Below are 22,455 nucleotides of genomic sequence, written 5' to 3' on the forward strand. Positions count from 1 at the left end.
ACGAAAAAATATATTATATGGAAGAAAATTTCTTGTTTTATAAAACTAGAAACACCTTTCCATAAGTTGATATCATGTCCTTAAACTATGAGATATTACTATGAAAATTTTTCTTATCGTAATGGTAGGAGTCATGAAATGCTTAAAGAGTAGGAATATCAATACCTACCAATACCAGATATATCATAACGTGCCCCACCTTCACCACCTTAAACTTTCTCAAGTTTCTAGTGAAAATCTTCAAATGAAAAACTTCATAAGTCTCCACACAACAAAGAATTGGCAAACACAATTTGGATTAAATTTTTAATGGTTCGCATTAGTCAAAGAACTAGAGTGCTCAAGGACAAACTTGTTAGTTTTAGAGGTAGAAGACAATGGGATTTGAGATGTCATCACATGATAGATTAGGGTTAAGGACAAGGGTTATGTTTGAGGATTTGAGAAACTTTTCCTTTTATTTTGGATAATTGGGTAATTAAGGGAATATTGAATAAAAGAAATGCATGTAATTTTATAATTAATAATGACAAGGTGGTATAATTAGGATTGTACTTTGGGGCTTTTTGTTTTATTTAGAGTTTTCTTGAAGGTGGGTGTATAGGTTTGTGTATCTTGCGTCGCCTTCTTGGTGTCTCTTTTTTTAATAGAATCTCTTTTACCTATCAAAAAAAAAAAAAAAAAAAAAAGGTGGTATAAAACCTTATCTTTGAACTTGACTTCCCACTTTAACTAACTCCAAGTGCCAAATACTTGTTCTACAAACCCATTCCAAGGAAGGAAGACATGGTTCAATTACCCAGAAAAACTACCACATTGGGATCTCTAGATTTTGACGTGCATGTTACGATGTTTATTGTCTCCATGCACATGCTAAGTTCTCCTTCTTTCCTTTAGCTTAACTCTAACTAGATTTCTTTCTTTGCTCTTCATCTTCGATTTTTCAACCTTCATTTCAATATTTATGAAGTGAAACTTAGTGAAATGTATGATAATAAATGTTCATAGAAGGAGGATGGAATAATAAAGTGGTGTGATGGAATTGACATTACCAAAGTGGTTTCGACTTTTGTTTCTACAATCTACTAGACTTTTTTTATATATCCAATAAGTTATTTTTTTTTATTTAAATCTTTTATATTTTCTCAATATTTAAAATAAATAAACTTCAATGGCATAAAAACATAGGTTATTAAAAAATTTTCAAGAGAACTTATAATAAAATATGTTAAAAAATATTTAAAATAATATAAAATTCGATTTATTTATTTATCATATGTATCAAAATCTATGGTTTCATCTAAAAATATGAGGAATTACATATAGGTGGGACCCACGAAAATGGATGTTTGGAGTATGGATGTATTGTAAGCAGAGGAAGTGTCACCGCAGCGGAACAAGACATGAACGTATATCTGTACAGCTGCTAACTCTCCTTCCCCCCAGTTTCTCATTCTCTTTCGATCTCCTTCGAACCCTAATCATAACCCTAACCCTAACCCTTGAGGCCGAGGGTTCGGTGGCAGATGGACGCTCACTCCAACTACCATCTTTTCGAGAGGCGCCCCATTGTCAAGTCGAAGACTCCCGCTGTCAAGTGGGTCAAAGAATGGTACTTCTCTCCCTCTTTCTCTCCCCTCCCTTTCCTACCATTCATTATGTGAAGTAGTTGTTTGGTTTCGGAGAAAATTGAGCTGAATATAATAAAAGGAGTAGAAGTCTTTTTATTTATTTATTTTTTATGTTTTCCTTTTTAATTTTCTGTGGGTGTTAGTTAGTTTATAGGGCTCAGTTATTATTTCTGTGAGTTGTTCAAGGAATGGTGTTTTGATTTTTACCATCCTATTTGTGACATTCATGATACGATGTCGACGTTTGGTGTCAGGGAAAATTGAGGAGAATATTAGAAAAAGAAGGAAAGTTTTGGTTATCTGTTGTACAGTTTCTAGGGCACAATTGTTGTTTCTGTGAAATGGGTTAAAAAAATGGTGGTTTTCTCTTTGTCCTCCTTTTCGTGGCATTATTATGTAAAGTGATTGTTTCGTTTTTGGGAAAATTAACGAAGATATGAGAAAAGGAAAGAAGATTTTGATTTTCTGTTGGGATCTGTTTCTAGGGCTTAATTGTTTTTCCTGTGAACTTGGGTTCAAGTAATGGTGTTTTTCTCTTTACTGTCCTTTTTGTATCATTCATCATGTAATGTAGTTGTTTGGTGGCTGATAAAATTGAGGAGAATATAAAAGAAGGAAATAATGTCTTAATTTTCTGTTGTTATCGGTTTCTAGGGCTTAGTTGTTGTTTCTGTGAAGTGGTTTAAGGAACATTGTTTTTAATCATTACCTTCCTCTTTATGGTGTTTATTACATCAAGCGGTTGTTTGGTTAGTAGAAAACAGAGGAGAATGTAAGAAAAAGAAATGAAATTTTAATTTCTAGGGTTGAACTGTTGTTTTTGGGAAATGGTTCAAGGAATGGTGTTCTGCTCTTTACCCTCCTCTTTTTGGCATTCATGTGTAAAGTAGTTGTTTGGTTTCTGAGATAATTGCAGAAAGTATAAGAAAACAGAAAGAATTTTGATTTTCTAGTGAAATCAGTTTCTAGGGCCTAATTATTGTTTCAGTCACAGTTGTTGAAGGCATGCTTAAAGTGTCCCTAGGCTCAAGGTGCAACTACTCCCTGGTTATGGCACCTCGCTTGCCAAGACATGTGCCTTGTTGAAGAGGCGCGCCTTGTCTACTTTATTTTTCTTTTTAAGCACTTTTATTCTTGAAATTTTTTATTATATATTATGTAATTTTATTACTTTTTTATTAAATGCTTCTTTTAAATGTTTGAAATCTTAAATTTTTTGTTACTTGGATTGGATTTTGAATCATAATTTACAAAATTCATGTGCATCCTATGTTGCATTTCACTTTGCTCAAGCTTGTGCTTTGCACCTTGTTTTGGATCCATGCCTTAAGAGGCTTTTGTGCCTTAGGTGTGTCTTGCGCCTTTTAAAATTGTGGTTTCAGTGAAATGATTGAAGGAATGGTGTTTTTCTCTTTAATCTTTTCTTTTAACGTTACCCTGTGTAGTTGTTTGTCTCTGAAAAAATTAAGGAAAATATAATGGAATAGAGATATTTTCTTTAATTTTTGGTGGTGCCTGTTTCTAGGGCTGAACTACTGTTTATGTCGAGTTTGTGAGACAATCAAGGAAATTGAAATCTTGCATGTGCTGTTCAATGTTTTCCTGGTAATGAAAAACGTTCACTTTCACTAAATTGAGCTCAGAATACTTGTTAGACCCTTGTTTCTGCTTTATTGTTGGCTAAATAGGAAACATTTGTCCAGCTGTTCAACTGTTATTTTTTGTCTGTGATGAAAAGTGTTAAGGTTGCAACAATGTCACTCTTAGGGATGGTCAAGCAGTAAAATTACCAATGTAAGCCTTGGGATGGTAAATCCTTGGTAGGGGTGATGAGTGATGTAAGACCTTGCTAGCCACAGTATGGTATAAGCTTGGAGATGGGTATAAGCCCCAAGTGGTGTGACATTGAATAGATAAAAAATGTTTAATTTGATTTCACTGGCAACCAATTGATTTTTAGATGAGATGTCTAATGTCTTTTGCACAACAATTGGTATTGGAGCCAAGGTATAGGTCCTATATACCTTGATTTGCTCGCTCTTTTTACCATATTCTCTTCTTTACCTATCAAACAAAGAAAAAAGAAAAAAAAAAGAGAAGCGGCCGTGGGCAGGATGGGTGGTGGGGGAGTAGGAGAATGGTTTGAGTCAGAGGCTGGTTGAAGTTGCAACAATGCCGCTCCAGGAGAGAATAATAAATGATTGCGCATAAATCTTAAAAATAAATAAAATACACGAGGTAATGACTGCATGCATAGCGAATGCCACCCTTTTGCATTTACGTAATTTTTGTGCATTGCCTGTCTCATCAGAAAAGTTAAAAATGGAAACCATTGTAAGAGAGTGGGACCCCTTGCTGATACAAAAAAAATAAAAAATACCATAAACTGACAGTATCTTATATGTACCTTGACTTTCCTCAGTTTCCAAATCTCTCTGTGTATATGTATGCTTGTGAAACCCTAACCCCAGCCTTAAAATTGAGGGTCAAAGCCCTAATGGGGAGTCGGCTGAACTACCGTATATCTCAAAAACACTCCATTCCCAAATCCAAGACTTCTGCCGTCAAATGGGTCAAAGAATGGTAATCTACTTTCTACAGACCTTAATTATTCAAATTGGTTGTTTGGTTTCCTAGGAAACAAGGAGAAGAGATAAAAAGAAAGGAGAAGCAATTGTTTTTTCTTCTTTTCTTTTTCTTCTCCAGGTCACAAAAAGTTTAAGGCATCAATTTCAAGGGTTCAATATTGTTTCTCTTTTGTTTATGGAAAGATTTAGAAGGAAATGACTTAAGGTTAAAGAATTTTATGTTTTATGTTGTTTGAGCCTTGGGTTTTCGGTAATGTAAAACTCACCTATGCTAAGGAAGACAATAGGTTTACTAGGCATAATTTCGTGGTGGTCTTTGTTTTATTGTGTGGCAAATATAAAGCATTTTTCTCCAACATTTAAACTATTGCTGTCACTTGGTTGCCAGGAAATTAAAGGAAAAAAAGGGAAAGGAAGTATGTCTTTTTGTTGTTTTGGATTCCCATAAGTAAAACACTTCCATAAAATAAAGTAAATAGTTGAATCATGCTTATTTTGATGGTGGTCTTTGTTTTTCCTGGGCCAAAAACAAAGAAAATTTTGATTCGAGTTTTTTGTTATACGTTTTCCTCTGTTTTCTCAAAATCCATATTTTGGGTTTGCTTTTTTTTGGCTGTTGTTCTGGATCCTAGGGTTTTATAATTTGGTTGCAATGTATTGTCCACTTCACTTGTATGATGATGGAATCTTAGGCATTTATGTAAGTGACTATTTTCTTCCATATATAAAAAATCTTTTACTTGGAGCATTCTTAACTCAATCTTATCCTTAGAGGAAACATTGTCAATTGCTTTTTGAAATTTATTAAGTATGCATTATAAATTTTTAGATTTCTAGTAGAGTTTGAGGCAATCCAGTAACAATGCATAAAAAATAAATAGTGATTTGGAAAGATTTGCCAATCTGACATGGCTTTATAGTTGCCTTCTGAAAATTGTAAAGAAGCAGTGATTCTAGTAAATAAGTTTTCAATAAGATCTTATTGACTATAGGCGTTCTAGATTTCATTTTAGGTCTAAATAGAATAGAAAAGTTTGAGAATTAACATTCAAGTGTAAAAATCACTTTGGTGATGAGTGCCGTCTGTAGTGGCAGCAACTACTTTAAACATGTAGGAGATAAAGTATCTGTGTGAAATTTATTAAAAACTCCATGAAGCTACCTTGATATTTTTAGTGACCTATAATCCTATAACAAACAACCAAAACTTTTGATTTTCCTTATTTAATTTAAGAAGATTGATACTTAGAAAGCTAGAGTTATAATGCATCACAGATTTGGTTGCAGACATGACAGAAAGTAAAGCAAGGCAAGAAAGGAAATAAGCCAAATAAGACTCTAGTATGTGTGGTTCTGTTAGGTGGTATTGTGTTGTTTGCTAATGTGGTATTATGTTTGCTGGGATCTCTTAAAATTAGTGTGCTTTTTGTCACTTTGTTGCTGATATGGCATTGTGGTTTTTAGAATTTGTTACAAATTGATGTGGTGAATGAGATACAGGATCCAAAGGTCCTAGAAGTTTTTAGTAGAAAAGGAGATGTAACTGTAATCTTGATGACAGTTTTCAGAAATATATCTGAATTTCCAAATGTGGAGGGAGGAACTCTCCTCTAAGAATCTTTTAACTTCGTACTTATTTTCCATGGCTTCTAGCTTGTTTAGGAGATCAAATTGTTTGTCAGAAGACTCAAAACTACCAGATTGCTCTGAAACTACATTGCACTATAACCAAGTAGATTTAGGCAGCTGAAACCTATTTTCGACATCATGTGTGTGGGTAAGTGGTCTAACAGATTGTTATTGAATTTAACATAACTTAGGCATGCAAATTGGATCCTAAATTTTCCAAAGAAGTAATTATAAATCCTTGTATATTCATACTACATAAAAAAAAAAAAAAAAAACCCTGAAAAAAAAAAACAGAAAAGGGCATTGCTATACTGCTCCTGACATAGAAAAAGCCATTAGTAAAGTTCATAGGGGAACATCTCTGAGTATCTGTTAAGGTTGAGGTTACAAGGAATATGGAATTTTTAAAGGTTCTCTTTCAGCTTCCAAAGCATATGCCCTTCCACTTCGGAAGTCTTTTTCTTGTGGTCCTCTTAAAGGCACTGAATTATACCAAGGGTACATCTCTGAACTCTTTTTTCTTACTCTTTCACAAACTTCTCATTTCAATTAGCAAGGACATTCTTAATTGACTTGGAAGGAATCCCACTGCATCAAAAAAATTGAGAAAAGTAAAGATCAGGCTGGATTGGCTGATGCCTTATTCCTTTTATGCAAACTAACCAATTATCCCAGGAGAAGCCCTTCTGCATTTCTTGGTCAATGGTAAAAGTTCTCTCTAGTGGCTTCCCATGCAAAGAGAGCCGCTTTGGAGGAGATGATTTGCACCCTAATTCTGAAGTGGGAAACTTTCATCCTCCGGTCTAATCAATCTTGGAAAATTGAACCATCTAGGGGGCATTGAGGCCTAGCTTGCTGGAAAGAATTCTCCTCTTCTGATTAGATTGATGCACTCTAGTGTATCTCTGGGAGATCAACTACAAATCTGAATCCAAATATTCATTGAAGCTCAAAGATGGCATGTAACATTTGCCAGTCTTGGAATTTGTGTTGAGACAAGATCATGCGAATAACAATGAAACATCCTGTAGTTTGGTTTTTTCTCTTTAATGGTTATTTGTGCCTCAATTTATTGCATTATATTTCTCATTTTTATTGTCATGGACCTTGTTTATAACCTGGGATATTTTACTTTTAGGGTGCCACAAGATCTTGTAGCAACTGGTGGGAAGTGCTTAGTTTATAAATGGGTCACGGGTAAGTTGTAGCTGTCTTGAATTATGCATTCATCCAATTTTTGTGCTCTTAAAAATAAAATCTGTTCAGTTTTCACAATGCAGGTTTTGGTTGGTACGGGGATTTTAGATGATATTTAAGTTTTGTATTTTTTTAGTCCTTTTGTTTTTTGGTTTATTTATTTATTTTTTTATGTTTATGCTTTTTTTTTTTTTTTTTTTCAATTGAACACAATTTTGAAATCCTAATCCTTCTGATTATTTTCTTTTCTGGTTGTTTTAATGTTAGGCAAACTTATTGAAAGAGTGTAAGGTTGGCAGGATTTTGGCAAGCAATCTGAAAGCATATTTGATTATAGTTTAACCGTGGTTAATATTTTGGTTACTATCTTGCAGAAGTGAGGATATGTCATTTCATGCATTTTCTAGTGAGGATATATAATATATATATTTTTTTTTGTCCATTTGAAAATTTACACTCCATGTTTGTTTTATGTGAGTCTTTTCTAGATATAATTTTTTCAAGATTAGCTATGGAAAATTAGGACATTTGAAGATTTGCATATCTTTTTCCAATGCTTTAACTTGCAATACTGTAGTTATTGTCCCTGATTTGAACACTGCCTCTAGTGTTGTTAAATCCTCCTGAATATTATATAACTATAACAAGAATGGGTTCTGCTGAATCTCTCTCTCTCTCTCTCTCTCTCTCTGTAAGTGTGCAAGGGGAGATTTATTGTTGTGAAGAGGTTGTAAGATGGCTGATATGGATATATCCGTCCTGTGTGAAAAACATTGGGGTGTATTTAAATCAATTTCTGTGGTGAAAGTGGGACCCATAGTTCAAGTCTGAATCACGTATAATATACTTCACATTCTGCTGGAAAGTTGATATACTGGGTTCACTTGTTTGCAACTTTGCAAGCATGGTTTAATTTCATAAACTTCCAGAATTTGATTCTGAAAGTTAATTTCATAGACTTTCAGAAAGAAGAGCCTTCAATCAACAACATGAACTGCAACAAATAATCCCTCTTTCCTGTGGAGTTGGGATTTAAGAGGAAAAATAGAATATAGAAAGTGGGAATGGGATTATTCTTAGTTGATCCCTGTCTGGTGGAATTGGTTGGTTGATCCTTATCTCTAAGGTTGGTGCTCATTCTGTGATATTGGTTGGTTGATTGCTAGTTATCAGCTAAGGTAGTTCAGGCTGTAGATGTTTAGCAATAGGTTGAAGTTAAAACTATCTATATTGATATTTGATGTCTAATTAAAAACTTAATATAGCGAGAAACTTCAAATGTAAAGTTGAAGTTTAAAACCTTGGTTAGAAGAAAATGAAAACAAGGGCAAATGCTCTCACCATTTAAGTTTCAATTCAGAAAAGTTAAAGAATCTCTGGATTACTCAAGAGTCTGAGGTTGCCATTTCTATAGCACCAAACAATTTCTAGATTTAGTATGATTATTTTTTAATAACTTTGTAGGACCTTATGAAATTATCATGAGACTTGGAAGGGCGTGGGTGATGACTCTCTAGTTTGGTTGAGTAATTTGCTTAATATGGTATTGAGGATGAAGAAGACGGGTGGTAAATGGAGAAAAAAGTACTCTGGTACCTGAACCTGCAATTCAAGCTACTCTAAAGATTGTACTTTCTAGAATTAAACTTTGTGTGCAAAGCTATTAAGCAAAGATTTGTACATAAAACAACTGTATCTGAAATTCAATTTGGTGGGAAGCTATTTCCTTACTGAAGTTCCTGCACTTCTTGTCTGGGAATTGTCTGGGGGAAGGTTGTTTGTCGTTCCTTGATTTCATCAATTGGGTGGTGGAAGGTAGGCTATCTAGGATCGTGTTTGATCCTTCTATAGGTTCTTCTTATTTTACTTTATTTTATTTTATTTTCTCTAGCTTTGTATGGACGACCCATGTGCATAAACTATATAGGATTTACTTCTCTTTGGAGCATTTATGTATTTATCATCTTTGTTTGCCTATCAAAAAAAAACTGACCTTCATATGGTGTTCATCAACTTAGGAAAAGCATGGTTCATAATAAGACAATGTGTTTGATTTGAAAAGGAACGTCAGTTAGATATATTAACAAATCAGGGCTATGCACGAGGGAGTTATTAATTACTAGCCTCAGAAAATTAGATGAGAAACAAATGAATTTCCAATTTCAGTAAGCTTGCATTGATGCTCAATAATGAGCCAAAATTAACTTTTTCTGTTGGTTATGAATGAAGTCACCAGGCTTATTGAGGAAGAAGTCCCATGATGCATATTATTTGCTGATAAGATGGTTTTACCTCTTATAAAAGTCACAACTTTAGTTGATGAAATTAGCGTAGTAATCAATTCAGAATGAAGACTAAGGGACAATACTTTAGCCTTTGTTTGGATTGGCTTCTAACAAGCTAAAAGCTGTGAGCTTCGAGACGTCTTTGGATAATTTTACTAAAAGAGCTCATGACTCGAATAAAAGCTTAATATGGAAGTCAGAGCAATATTGCTTCTGGTAGAAGTCTTTTTATAGTTTATTGATGAAGCTATTTCATGTTTAAGCTTTCATCATGTCAAGATTGCCACTTTGAAACTATTGTTTCAGCTTTGGCTTCTAGCTGAAGCCCTTAACACGAACTTATTCAAAATGAAGCTTTAGAATCCCAAGTTTTTAAGTAAGACCTGGTTGAATATTTGGAATGCATTTTTCATTAAATTAGGAATAGAAATGAAGATATGTTGAAAACTAATGGGCAAAATGTACCCAAAAGAGACCAAATTTCTACAGCTAAAGAAATTATCATTTCTGTTTTATTGGGTCAATTGTTCAGGGTCAATTGTTCATAAAGAAGATTGTGGAGGATGTTGCCCATAAAATTAGGGCAGGATGGATTAATCAAAGAAGAGCATCTGGAGTATCATGTGATCATAGATTTTTTGTCCCCCTCCTTTTTCCCCTTTAAATTATAAACAACAATTCATTACATGAATTTGAAAGTAGAAGAAAGATTGAAAGTGAATGACACAAAACTGTAACCCAAAGCACCAAAGTGAATGAGGTCACACAGAGACATAACACCAAAAACATACGAACTCAAGGTGGCAGAAAATCCCTGATGAAGAACCTAATTGCAAGGCACCTTGGTTAGCCAATTGTTGTGCTGCCTGGTTAGACAGATGAAATCCATGTGTAACAACACCCTAAGGGTTTAGCAACATTGATAATTTTGCCCAACCATACACCATACTTCCATCGCCCTTGCTTATCTTATGACACCCACACCCTAGAGACTCTCCTTCCACCAGGATGTTGCCTGAATGTCTACACTTTATGGCACAGAATGTTGGACACTTGAGGCACAACTTGTGTGAAAATGGGTTTGGCTAAAAGGAGGATGCTAAGATGGAAATAATGCAAGGATGGATAGAATACGAAATGAATGGATCCATAAGAAGGTAAAGGTGGCACCAATGAAGATGAGATGAAAGAAAGTTGTTTAAGATATTTGGACCTTTTGAGATGAAGACTGAGGTACAATGAGGCATTTGATTTGGTTGGATGTGTTGTGCCACAAAATTCATGGGCACAGGCTGTGCAAGGAGTAGTGTGACTGTTGAGGATATAATGGAGGATGTGTAGCTGGGTAAGAAGGTGGTGGAAGAGCTCAGGTAAATGGGAGCCCTTTCTTGCAAGCATAGTTTGGTACCCTTGAGTTCCTATGAAGATGGCCTTCTTTGCTTGGAAAGCTGCATGGGGAAGTATTTTGATAATTAATCAGCTTAAAAGGAGGGGACAGACAATGTTGAACAGATGCTATATGTACAAAGATGAAGAATCAATTGATCATATGCTTAGCTCTAAAGTAAGTATCCTGTGGTGGTTGTATTTTTTTTCTCTATTTGGTGTGGCTTAGGTGAAGCACTTCAATAAGAGGAACACTCTTGAGTTGGCACGGATCTGTTGGGGGAAAGAAACGGAAAAAATAAAATTGGAGGGCCTTTCTGCCTGTTTTGGACTTTATGAAAGGAAAAAAACAAGTGGTCTTTTTAAGATGTTGAATAGTTGGACCAAGCAATCAAAATTGCTTTGATAAGTATTTGTTTGGAATGGGTTAGAGTGTATATGGGCAATCATTTATTGATTATGATAGGCTTTGTTGATTGACTTAGCTCCAAGTAAGGAGTGGGAGCTTGATTTTGTTTTCCTCTATTTTTTTTTTGGTTGTTTGTTGGTGCTTATTGTATACATCATGTGTATTTTGTTGTGTGCTCTTTTTTTTAATAGGTACTTTGCTGTTTGCTTTTCTTAGGTTCCATTAATTGCTTATCCCAAAAAAAAAAAAGAAAAAAAAAGTCACATTTATTATGTATGCTCTATACTTAGGCTGTATTGATGTATACCTGATTTTGTTTATCAACAAAAAAAAAAAAAAAGGAAAAAGAAAAAAAAGAAGGAAGTCTAGTTGTATTATGAAAGATGGCTTATTGTTAAGTGGAGTTGTGTTGAGTTCTAAGACAATAAATATCGCCTACTTAAGTAGTGAAGTGATGAAGCCTTGTAATCTTTTGTACACACTTATGCTTAGGGGACTATTTTGGTCCACAAGTTTCTTAATCTACTGTTGTTGCTCATGATTCATCCCTTGAGATTGTTGGTTTCCAATGTTCCTTTTTGGTTGAGATGAAAGGAAATCATTGCTTGTATATTTGGATGCAAAGTTTATAGTTGGATGAAGATCAAATCCATTGTTGTCAAGAAACTCAAAGCAGTTTGTCTAAACTAGAAATAATCTACCTGCTTGTCTAAGGCATTTAGGAGGGTCCTAGTGTCACCAGGCATAATTTTATTTATTTATTTATTTTTTGTACCAGAAATTCTTAAGCAGTTTTGCTCTGTGGATTAAATTCATTGTCTTGCCACTGCACCTTATGATTGGGTTTCTTTTCAATTTAATTGGGCATAATGGAGGTTTTTTTAATCACTAGCAAGGCTTGAGAGCGGCAGTGGTGCTCGGGGAGAATTTGAGGTGGGTTAAGTTGTGGAATTTATTTCATGAGGGCCAAAATAATATCAAAGTACTTGTATAGCCTAGAGGTAGCCATGCAATTTTTTGCATAACTTATTGAACAAGGGGTCAAATCCCCTTGATAGTTGGTTTTTTTTTTGTGTGAAATTAGCATGTCTCCACCACCACTTGAGAGTACTTGTTTCCTAATGGATATGAGTTCCTTTAGGACTTTATGTTTATTGCTTGTTTTTGTTTTTATGTTTAGTTTTGTGTATGTGTGTATATGTATGCTTGTGTGAATGAAGAGGCAAGAGTATAGAAGCAATCTTCATTTGGCTGATTTTTGGTGCATTGACAAACTTACATTTGAATGTCATGAGCCTCCTTGGTACTAGGCTAAAGATGATTGTTTCTAGTGACATATCATCCTCCTTTATACCCTCACCTTTTGCCTTACAATTTTTTTTTTTTGATAGGAAACCACGCATGAATATATTGATAAGATAAAATAGTACATAAGGAGGATGAGAAATCCTCCCGCCAGAATTAAAACTAAACAACACAATAAAATGACATGACACTACACCGTCTCATTGGACCTACACATTGCTAGCCAATCTAGTTGTAAAACGTTAAGGGGAATGCCCTTAAACCCCGTTGAGCAAAAAGCCCAAAATGAAGCGATGAAATGAATGGAGTCCCAAAGATTCTCTGAATTTCTTGCTTTGTCCTCAAATATCCTAGCATTCCTTTCCCGCCACACAACCCAAATTAAAGCTATGCACACATTTTGCCACAAAACCAACCCTCTCTTGGATTTGCCAAAACCTTTATAATTGATGAACATCATGTCTGAAATGCTTTTCGGAGGGACCCAATCCATCTTGGCTAGCTGAAAAAGTCTGTGCCACAACCCCAACGTCACAGAACAATGAAGGAATAGGTGATCTGCTGATTCTCCTTGCCCCATACACAACTTACAGATGTCAGGGCTAAGAGCTTTGTGGGGTCTCCTCAATTGTAGCAAGTCGTTGGTATTTACCTTCTTGTGTGCCATAAGCCAGACAAAGGCCTTAACTTTGAAGGGAACTTGAGATTTCCATACAAACTTATAAGGGATCAAAGGAGATGAATCGGACATTTGGTATAAGGCTGTAAAGAAGGACTTGACTGTAAACAGTCCTGAAGACAATAAGGACCAAGATCTCGCATCTGAAGCGGAGGTGAATAAATTCATACAATCAATAGAACACATGAGGCGTTCTAAATCTTCTATCTCATAATCGGTTAGAATTTCGCCTTACAAATTCTTTGCTTGTAACGAAAGGGATAAACAAAACAAGGCTAAAATTATAATTATAAAGTTTGGTATATGCATGAGAAACCATGATCTATCAAAACGCTTGGTCTTATGAAACAAAATAACTGAAACTCTCCTGATGCTCACAATTGAAGTTTGTATTAAAAAGCATTAGTTTTCTGTCTTGTGTATTTTCTTTTTCAAAGAATGTACTTTTTCTGTTAAAATAGTGTGCTTAAACATGCACTTCCAAGTTCTTGAGCAAGTGGATTCAGAAATTCTTACTTGGATTAGCTTGTTCTCAATTCCATACATTAGATAATCATTTCTCTCTTCTACCACTTGAAACTTCTTTCTTGTATGTATGTATGTCTTTGTATAATTTTACCTAATCAACATAAGAAGATCATGTTTTATGAATAAAATAACATAAAAACATTATGTTTTTTGTCAATATTTGTTTATCTTTGTTGTTGTTAGGCATTGCATATATGCACCCTGCTTTAGTGCTTAGGTAATCTGCTAATACAATTAGGTATTCAGTTTTTAATCTCTTTTTGGTTTGATTGTCTATATCAATGTTTTAAAAACCGGACCGGACCGGTCGGACCGGTCCAACCGTCGACCGGTCACCATTCCGGTCCGATCCGGTCATTTGAATCGGATTGAGATCGAACCGGAGTTGAACCGTTCGAACCGGCGGTTCAACCGGTGAACCGGATGAACCGGCCGGTTCCAAGGAAACCGGCCAATTCAAATTATTTTAATTTTTCTTTAAAAAAAATTACAAAATGAAAATATTAGTATATTACCAAGCTTTCCATAGAACTTAAAATGGATTTTACTAAAGGACATGTTGGGCCTATCTTTTGACACAGCCCACATACCCATTCCACTTTATGTGGGCTGAGTTTTGAGCCCACAATCCCATCTTAAGCCCTTGCTGAGGATGGCTTTTATAGGAGTCATTTGACTCCTTGTTCCTCTCACTTTCCGATGTGGGATTGCTAAATATCAAAGCAAAAAAAAACATAACAAAACTCCAAGAAGGTTTGAACCTTGGACCATTCCTGTACTAGTCCACCTAGAACACCACTCGGCTGCATGTATTTTATTATCTACTATGCCAAACAAAACAACACATATTAGATTTTAAATTTTTTTATAATATTAAATAAAAATAATATAATATTTTTAAAAATTATGAAATTAGTTTAAATTTTCATTTTTTTATATATTCACATTTAAATATTATACATATTTCATTTAATAAAATTTAAAATATTAATATGATTTAATTTGATAATATCAAAGATATAAAATAATATTATTGATGTTTAATTTATTCATATATATTTTAAAATTTTTATAATTATTTTTAATTTTAATAATATATAAATTATATATTTATGACGTCACCGGTTTGATAGCGGTTCGACCGCCGGTTCGACCAGTGAACCGTGAACCGGTAACTTTTCCGGTTCGATCACCGGTCCGGTTCTGAAAACATTGGTCTATATTTTGATTTTGGAGTCTTACAGTTCCTAGTTTGCTGTGTTCACTTTGCTCAAGCAGTACATTGTTTCCAATGTGTTTTGATTTCTTTATTTTATTTTTAACACATGAATGCAACTTCCTCATTTTTTATATTTTCTTTATACATAAACTTTTGTCCCCATTGGGACTTGAACCTAGAACCTGCCCCAAACCCACCTCAATCCTCTACCACTTTGCCATGCCTCAAAGACTAACACATGAATGCAACTTCATTGAGTTTTGTTATCTATCACTGGGTTCTCATAGGGTTGTTGGGTTTCTTTCGTGATATTCTCCTTTATACTTTCTCAGGTGAGTACTTAATGATTTTCCTTGTTTTTGTTTTGCTTAGAGGACACATTGAAGGCACTGAAAGAGAAGGCAAAAGAGCCACAGGCACCGGAACCAGAGCCTGAACCAACTACTGAAGTTCTTTTTCTTTGCAGCTATGAAGGCTGTGGAAAGACCTTTATTGATGCTGGGGCTTTGAGGAAGCATTCACATATCCATGGCGAGAGACAATATGTTTGCCATTATGAGGGGTGTGGAAAGGTAATGTGTTTTAACCCTTTCATGTTGTTCCTTGCAAAATATAGTTGAGATTGGTCAGTAAATTATTTTCTTTCATAAGAAACAATACCTACTCAAGAAAAATTTGAGGTAGATTCTCCCTTTTGAACAAGCCAGAAATCAGTAGGAAACAAATACAAAAACCAAACAAACTGCTGGCACCCAACTGCAAATTATGATAACTGGATCTGAGTTTTCTTCTGAGCAATTGTGAAGTGGCTTCTATCAGAATTTCTTTGGTTTCCTCGTGAAGATCAATTTCCACCATGTTACTGCTGCTGCTGATACCACCATCTATCCATATAGTACTACATTATTAATTTATTTACTTATGAGGATTTAATTGAGTTTCACACCATCTACTAAAATGGAGCTCACCATCTTTTAATGTTTCTTTTTCCTTCATTTCTTTGTGGGTTTACACAATTTTTCTTCCATAAATTACTAAATCAGAGTAACTACTTTTTTTTTTTTCTTTTTTCTTTTTTTTGTTTTGATAGGCAAAAGCACAGAAAATGTATAATTAAAAAGAAGAGGGCGCCTAACGGCCAACTCAAAGCATACAGAAAGTATACAATAGGCGCCAAAAAACAACAAACAAAAGAGAGGGAAAACAAAAAACAAACCTATCCTCAACTAGAGCCCAACCAATCAAAAAAATTGTTAAATCAGAGTAACTACTTAAACCAATGATTTATGATTTTAAAGACAAAATCATTGAAGGATTTGAATTATGGAAAAGAAGTGATACTCCATGATAAATATGACCACTTTTAGGAAGGTACTCTGGCTTGCTTTTTAAACTAAAATTATGAAGATACAAGATAATAAGATGCATTATTTTAGGCCTGTTTCTTGATGTTTCTTGATAAGTTTTCAGTAGTCTTCATTCCTTATCTTTTACCTAGGGTGAAAGATCTGTTAAAGCGCTCTACTTGGCTTTAAAGCCGGGAAGTATAGTTTTGTTTTTGACAAGTGTGATTTGGAACTCTTGGGTGCTGCTAAAGATGGACTTGTTTGTTTGGGAGGCTACTTGGACAAAGGTCTTAACCTTGGTCTATGACAAACGGATGTTTCTTTTGTCAGTTAAAGGAAGAATCAATCGATCATATCCTTATTCATTGTGTCACGACAAGGGTTTTATGGAATTTATTGTTTTTCCTTTTTGGTGTGCATTAGATGCTCCCTCTTCAGTCAGAAAGAAGCTTTTAGGATGACATGGTTCTTTTGTGGGTAAAAAGAGGAAAAAGGCGTGGCAGGCTGCTCCTCCATACTTATTCTAGATAATTTGGAAGAAAAAAAATAATAGATCGTTTGAAAATGTGGAGCATTCCATTCAAGGAGTAACACACTCTTTTCTTTGTAATATTTGGGCTTGGTCTAGGGTGTTTTTAGGTTCTAATCCTCCTTTTGTAGCAAAGTTTGTGGATTGGTTGTCCCTCCTTACTTTTGGTAGCGTCTTTAGGTGCCTGTTGTATATTTCCTATGTACATTGAAACACTTTTTTATAGCATTTCTTGTTTATAATATTATCTTGCATTACTCATAACAAAAAAACATGTGAATTCAGAGATTCAAAAACATTACTTGAAGTTGGAAGGTGGCTGTATGGTTGCAATACACAATCTGCAAGCTAGATTTGTAAATGAGTTGGGCACAAATGTATAATGAAGATGATTGTTAGTTGACATGAGCATTCATTTTATGGAATTTTGGACGGGTTTGCTGGTCACCAACTCTCGAGGTTGTGTCCCTGATGCTTTAGTTTCCTTTAATCTCTAGCAGATACCCATGTTTCTTTGGAATGAAGTTTACCCCTCTATCAGACCAAATGTTTTTGTTTTTGATAAGAAACAAGAAAAATATTAAAGGAATATATAGTGGAGGATGAGAGATCCTCCCAACTGATAGAATTCCCAGAAGGAAAATGATGAAAGATGCATAGAAGTAAAACAACCAACACACCTAGTCCCCGATAAAGACCTGGTTAGATGGTCACCAGGGGATTGTTGACCTACCATAAAGCAAATGAAGGATGTGGCTCCTCTCTTGGCATGGTTTATAGGCTTCACGGATTGCCGATCTGGACTTCCAAGTAAAAGAATAACCCACTTCTATCATCTGATACCAATGGCAATATTTGCATGCTCCTCCTACCCTGAACCATTCTTGAAAGAATTTGGATCCCCCTCTCCTAAGGTGAGGAATGCTCCATGATTGCTTTTTTCAATCCTTGAAGCTAATTTCTGCCTAAATAACCAGAAAAACACCAATTGCCTTCAAGAAAGCCTGATACAGTTCCCCCATGGTTTCTGGAAAGGCCACCAGTACTACTAAACAGAGCCTAAAGAATTTCTATATATTCATCCAAGAATAGTGTTTTCCTGCATAGGAAAATGAATATGTGAGTAATATGAGGCATTTATATTGCTTAACCGATCACTTGTTAGATGCCCACAAAAGGCTATTTACCATTTAGGAAAAGTCTCCCATTTGTAAAGTTATCAACAACTTCGCATTGGCTTTTCAATCAATTGCACCAAAGGAACCTGGAATGTTCCTGGAGAATATACCATTTTGAGATACCTTTGTTGTTACCGTTCCAACCAATTTCTATGAAAGCTAGTTTTATTTCAACTGAAACATCACATGAAAGCACAAAACATTTCTAATTAATTTACCTATGTGTTATATTCTTCGTAATCAGACACAGGTTTGGGAATATCTGATTTGTGGTGGTTTGGCTAAAATAGGTGTTTATTTTTGGTAGTTTGGAAGTTGAAAAATCACATTGAGAACTTAAAGAAATCTGATGATATTAAGAAATATGATAGCAAATGTATTAATTAATCTGGGGGCATATTGATCAAGTTAAACAAGGGTGCTTTTGGAGAGAAAATTTCAGGGAAACTTCATTAAGTGTACAACGACAAAGCCTTAAATTCCAACACTGAGATCAGCTATCTACGTAAGAAAATGTTTTGGTAGCTTGAGTAACAATTAAAGAATGTGGAAATGGAAAATTTTTAGTTATTTATCATCCTGAACTGAAGCTGAAGCTTGTATTGATGAGTCAACATGCAGGTGCATCAGGTCAGTGGTGGTTATGTAGTCTATGTTGCTTTCATAATAATATTTCCTAATATAATTTTTCCAGAATAACTGCTGTTCTAATTTCATTTTGTTTGACGGCTCTCATGCATCATCCCTGTAATGTTCCTATTTTCCCCACTTTTCTCTCATCTAATTTTTCTCTGCTCCATCAGGCTTATGACAGTGTTAAAAGATTCTTGTATTTATGATGCAGAAATTTTTGGATAGTTCAAAGCTGAAAAGACACTTCCTGATTCATACAGGAGAGAGAGATTTTGTGTGTCCTCATGAAGGCTGTGGGAAGGTGATCATTCTATCCCCTCAATATTCTGGTCTGTGTGAAATAAGGGTTTTTCCCCCAAATCAATTTCTTAGCGTACAAGATGAGATTGGTTGTCTTTCTCCCTGCCACAGCTCATATAAGTTTATGACACCGAAATCTGTGCTCTGAGCTCAAGAAGTAAAAAGTAAAAAGGTAGAACCTCAGGCATACTCTTTGGCAGTGGACAGAGAGAACCACTTTAAAGAGGCATGGCCCAGATTTGTGTACTGGTGACACTGTGTATGATGCATATATTACTCTAAAGTGGGCAGTGGGAACTCTTGGGTAGTAAGAAGTTGAGCTGCTCCAATTGGAGGTGATCAATTTTGTTTGATGACTGCTTTACAATGTGCAAGATTATGGTCAGGATCAACTGGTTTATAATGCTCCTGAAACATCTTATGCAGTTGAAAAATTTGAAGAACATTTGCAATGTGTGAATGATTTGTTGACTTTTAATTCCATGATCAGAATAAGAGTAAACAAAATTTAAAACCTTGTATTTGAGCTTGGAAGTTCCCTGCCCCCGTGCCCCCACCCCCAAGGAAAAGCCTAGGGCAAAAAATTAGTTTTCCAATTAGAAGACATGAAGCTCAGATTTGACATGGATATGTTTTGTTAATTGCAAATGCTGTACATTTGATTAGGCTGAATTTTAGTCTCCTATTATCATACTTAAGCAGGCATTTTCTATTTTTCTAGGTAATGCTCTAAATGGAAGATTCATGACTGTTTTATCATTGTGATACCTTCTGTTATCAGGCCAATTCTAGATCATTTGATATCTTTATTCTTGCGCAAAACTTTTCCTTTAATCTCTGTGTGCATTGTAACCAATTTCACACATAAAAATGCAGGCATTCTCTCTAGATTTCAATTTAAGGTCACACATGAAAACACATTCACAAGAGAACTACCATATCTGCCCCTATCCAGATTGTGGAAAGAGATATGCTCATGAGTACAAGTTAAAGAACCACATCATGTCTCACCATGAAAAGGTTGGTACCACACCCTTACAATCCTTTTTTTTCGAAAATATTCATTGTTGCATTGTTTTGTATTTTCTTCTAGTTTCTCAGTTACCAACATAGATTTTAGGTACAGTTCTGGTTTTGAGGGCATCCAATCCTTACTCCTTATGGAGATGACTCCGGTTGTTGAGAAGTTTTGTGTTTTTTGGGGTTTGGGACGGTGGATGCCTTTGTGTATAGTTTTCTGTTTAGTGGGGGTGTCTAGTTTCACTTTGATCAGGTTTTGTTTTCGTGGGAAGGACCTCTCATCCTTCTTTTGTACTTTTATTATTACCAATATATATTTCATTTCTGATGCAAAAAAAAAAAAAAAAAACCTTATTAAACATTAATTTCTCCTTGATAATCACCAAAGGTTTTTATCGTAGCTCTTAGCATGATAAGCCTTTTCCAGGTTCTTTTTATTTCTGCAACCTCAAGATAAACAATAGCCTAACTATAGAACGTAGTTCCATTTTTCTCTGCTTGAGATGATCAATTAGATGTTTGTTAGGAGAGGGTGTATGGATATTCTAATGGCTGTAGAGTCTTTCAATTTTGTAACTATGGAATCCGGAATTCAAATTCATTCCTTTGAGAATGGAGCCACTGCTTTGAGACATTAGCCTCGCAATTAGATGTTTGTTATGAGAGGGTGTATGGATATTCTAATGGCTGTAGTCTTTCAATTTTGTAACTGTAGAATCTGGAATTTGAATTCATTCCCTCGAGGATGGAGCCATCACTTTAAGATGTTAGCAGAAGTTGGTCTTTGATAAAAAAATATAATGGCAATATTTCTTGAAACAATTAATCAACATTGTACTTATTGCAGACATATTTGACTTGTACAGTAATGCTCTACATATAAGCATAATGGAGTGATTTGATAATGCAAAAAAAGGTTTCTGGGTTTCATCTGCACATGTAAATTCTAAAAATGGTGTCTGTTTCCACATAAGAACATGTTTGTATATGATTTGCCTTGAGACAACTTAATTACTTTTCTGGAGCATGAGGTTTTGAGATATCATTACAATTGCCTTCAGAGAGACTGGGTTTGATGTTAATTTCACCTATAATTTCAGAGTGTGATGGATGTGCCCAAGTATGTGCCGCCTGCAGAGAAGCTAACAAAGACTCCGAAGCCATCTGGAGGAGTTTATGGCTCTGCAGCGTCTGACCGCCCTTATTCCTGTCCTTATGAAGGGTGTGAAAAATCCTACATCCATGAATACAAGCTGAAACTCCACTTAAGAAGAGAGCACCCTGGTCATATCTCAGATGAGAATGCTGAGAACGCCCAAGCTAATATTGATAATGAGCCCGATGAAGGCAGTGATCAAGATGCCTATGTTGGAAAACGTGGGAATGGCAAGAGTCAGAAAGCGAGCAAGGCCAAGTCAAACTTGAAGATGCCTCCTTCAAAGGTTACACAGCGCAAAGCCTCAAATCCACCTCCTGCCAACTTGAATGTAATCAAGAAACAGTGGCCAGTCAAAGAAGAAATTTACGAGGAAGAAGATAGTGAAGAAACAGAAGAGGACCGCGACAATGTTGAGGATGGATGGAGGTATGCTGAGAACAATGAGGATGACGACGAGGAGACAGAGTATGAGGACTAAGTCAATATCATGGCACCTCCTGTGTATCTCACCTTCCCTGCTCTCATATGAAACTTTTATTCATTTATTTATTTTCTGTAGGGACGGGTAATAGTGTTTTACAAACTTAAATGGAATTGCTTTGGGGAAGCAGTTTATTAGAAAATAAATTCCTATAAAGAATTAAGTTACTCTGTGTAATTTTGTAGCTGGATAATCATACAACCTTCTTGATAGTGTTTTGTAAATTTACTGGTATTCCTTTTGGGTACATGGTATATTAGAAAATAATGCTTCTATTGAGAATTAAGTCACTCTGTGTACTTTTCTGGGTCTATGTTTTTTGACATGAATCCCTCCCTCCCTCTCTCTCTCTCTCTCTCTCTCTCTCTCCCTCTCTCTCTCTCCAATTAGGATACTCTTTACTTCCTGGATCTGTTCTTTTTATGCATTCATGAATCTCTCCGTGTGTTATGGGCTCTCTCTGTATGTGTGATGGAAATAGGCTCTTTCCCTCCTCCCCTCTTCTATGGAGGAAAAATATCATTTTGGGTTTGAGGAAGACCTCATTTTGGAAATCAAGAAAATTAATAAATACCTATGTTGTGCTTTGATCATTAAAAAAACTAAGGAGGTAAAAGAGATTTTCTTTTACTATGCTTTTCTTTTCTTTAATAAAAAGGCAAAAAAATTAGAAAAATGTAAAAATTTTATAATAAATTTTCATGATAAATCAAATGAAAATGTTAATCTTTTAGGAGCATGGATTGAATGACATAAAACATGCTTAAAAGTTTGCAACTTCGTTTGGTATGAGGGAGAATAGAAATGAAAATGTTAATAATTTCTAGTTGGTTAAAAGGTGCAAAATAAATCAAAGAAGGCTACAAACTAACAAGTAACAACCACCCAAAGCAAACTAGGGGTAAAATTTTCTTGAAGTTTAGGGTTTGTTTTGGTTATGGTTTTTATGCTTG

General features: G+C 35.1%; 1 protein-coding gene across 2 annotated transcripts; it reads left to right on the forward strand.

Annotated features, from left to right (window-relative positions):
- Nucleotides 1–1,398: 1,398 nt before the first annotated feature.
- Nucleotides 1,399–21,788, forward strand: LOC117926902 (zinc finger transcription factor YY1). 2 transcript variants are annotated; one of them, XM_034846209.1, is made up of 6 exons: nucleotides 1,400–1,612; nucleotides 6,987–7,045; nucleotides 15,229–15,428; nucleotides 18,754–18,843; nucleotides 19,719–19,862; nucleotides 20,963–21,788. In XM_034846209.1, the coding sequence occupies exons 1-6, from the start codon at nucleotides 1,527–1,529 to the stop codon at nucleotides 21,497–21,499; spliced, it is 1,116 nt and encodes a 371-aa protein (XP_034702100.1). In that variant the 5' UTR covers nucleotides 1,400–1,526; the 3' UTR covers nucleotides 21,500–21,788. The 2 variants fall into 2 exon arrangements, with proteins under 2 accessions (XP_034702101.1, XP_034702100.1); XM_034846210.1 differs by lacking the exon at nucleotides 19,719–19,862 and having other exon boundaries at nucleotides 1,399–1,612.
- Nucleotides 21,789–22,455: the final 667 nt, after the last annotated feature.

Source organism: Vitis riparia, chromosome 12 (genome assembly GCF_004353265.1).
Source record: "Vitis riparia cultivar Riparia Gloire de Montpellier isolate 1030 chromosome 12, EGFV_Vit.rip_1.0, whole genome shotgun sequence".
NCBI lineage: Eukaryota > Viridiplantae > Streptophyta > Magnoliopsida > Vitales > Vitaceae > Vitis > Vitis riparia.

What these genes read in the sequence shown, in the direction of transcription:
- LOC117926902 (XM_034846209.1), top strand. Translation starts at nt 1,527, where the DNA reads ATGGACGCTCACTCCAACTACCATCTTTTCGAGAGGCGCCCCATTGTC. An exon ending in GTCAAGTGGGTCAAAGAATG is followed by an intron (nt 1,613 to 6,986) that starts GTACTTCTCTCC and finishes TTTTACTTTTAG; the next exon opens with GGTGCCACAAGATCTTGTAG. An exon ending in ATTATGAGGGGTGTGGAAAG is followed by an intron (nt 15,429 to 18,753) that starts GTAATGTGTTTT and finishes TTTATGATGCAG; the next exon opens with AAATTTTTGGATAGTTCAAA.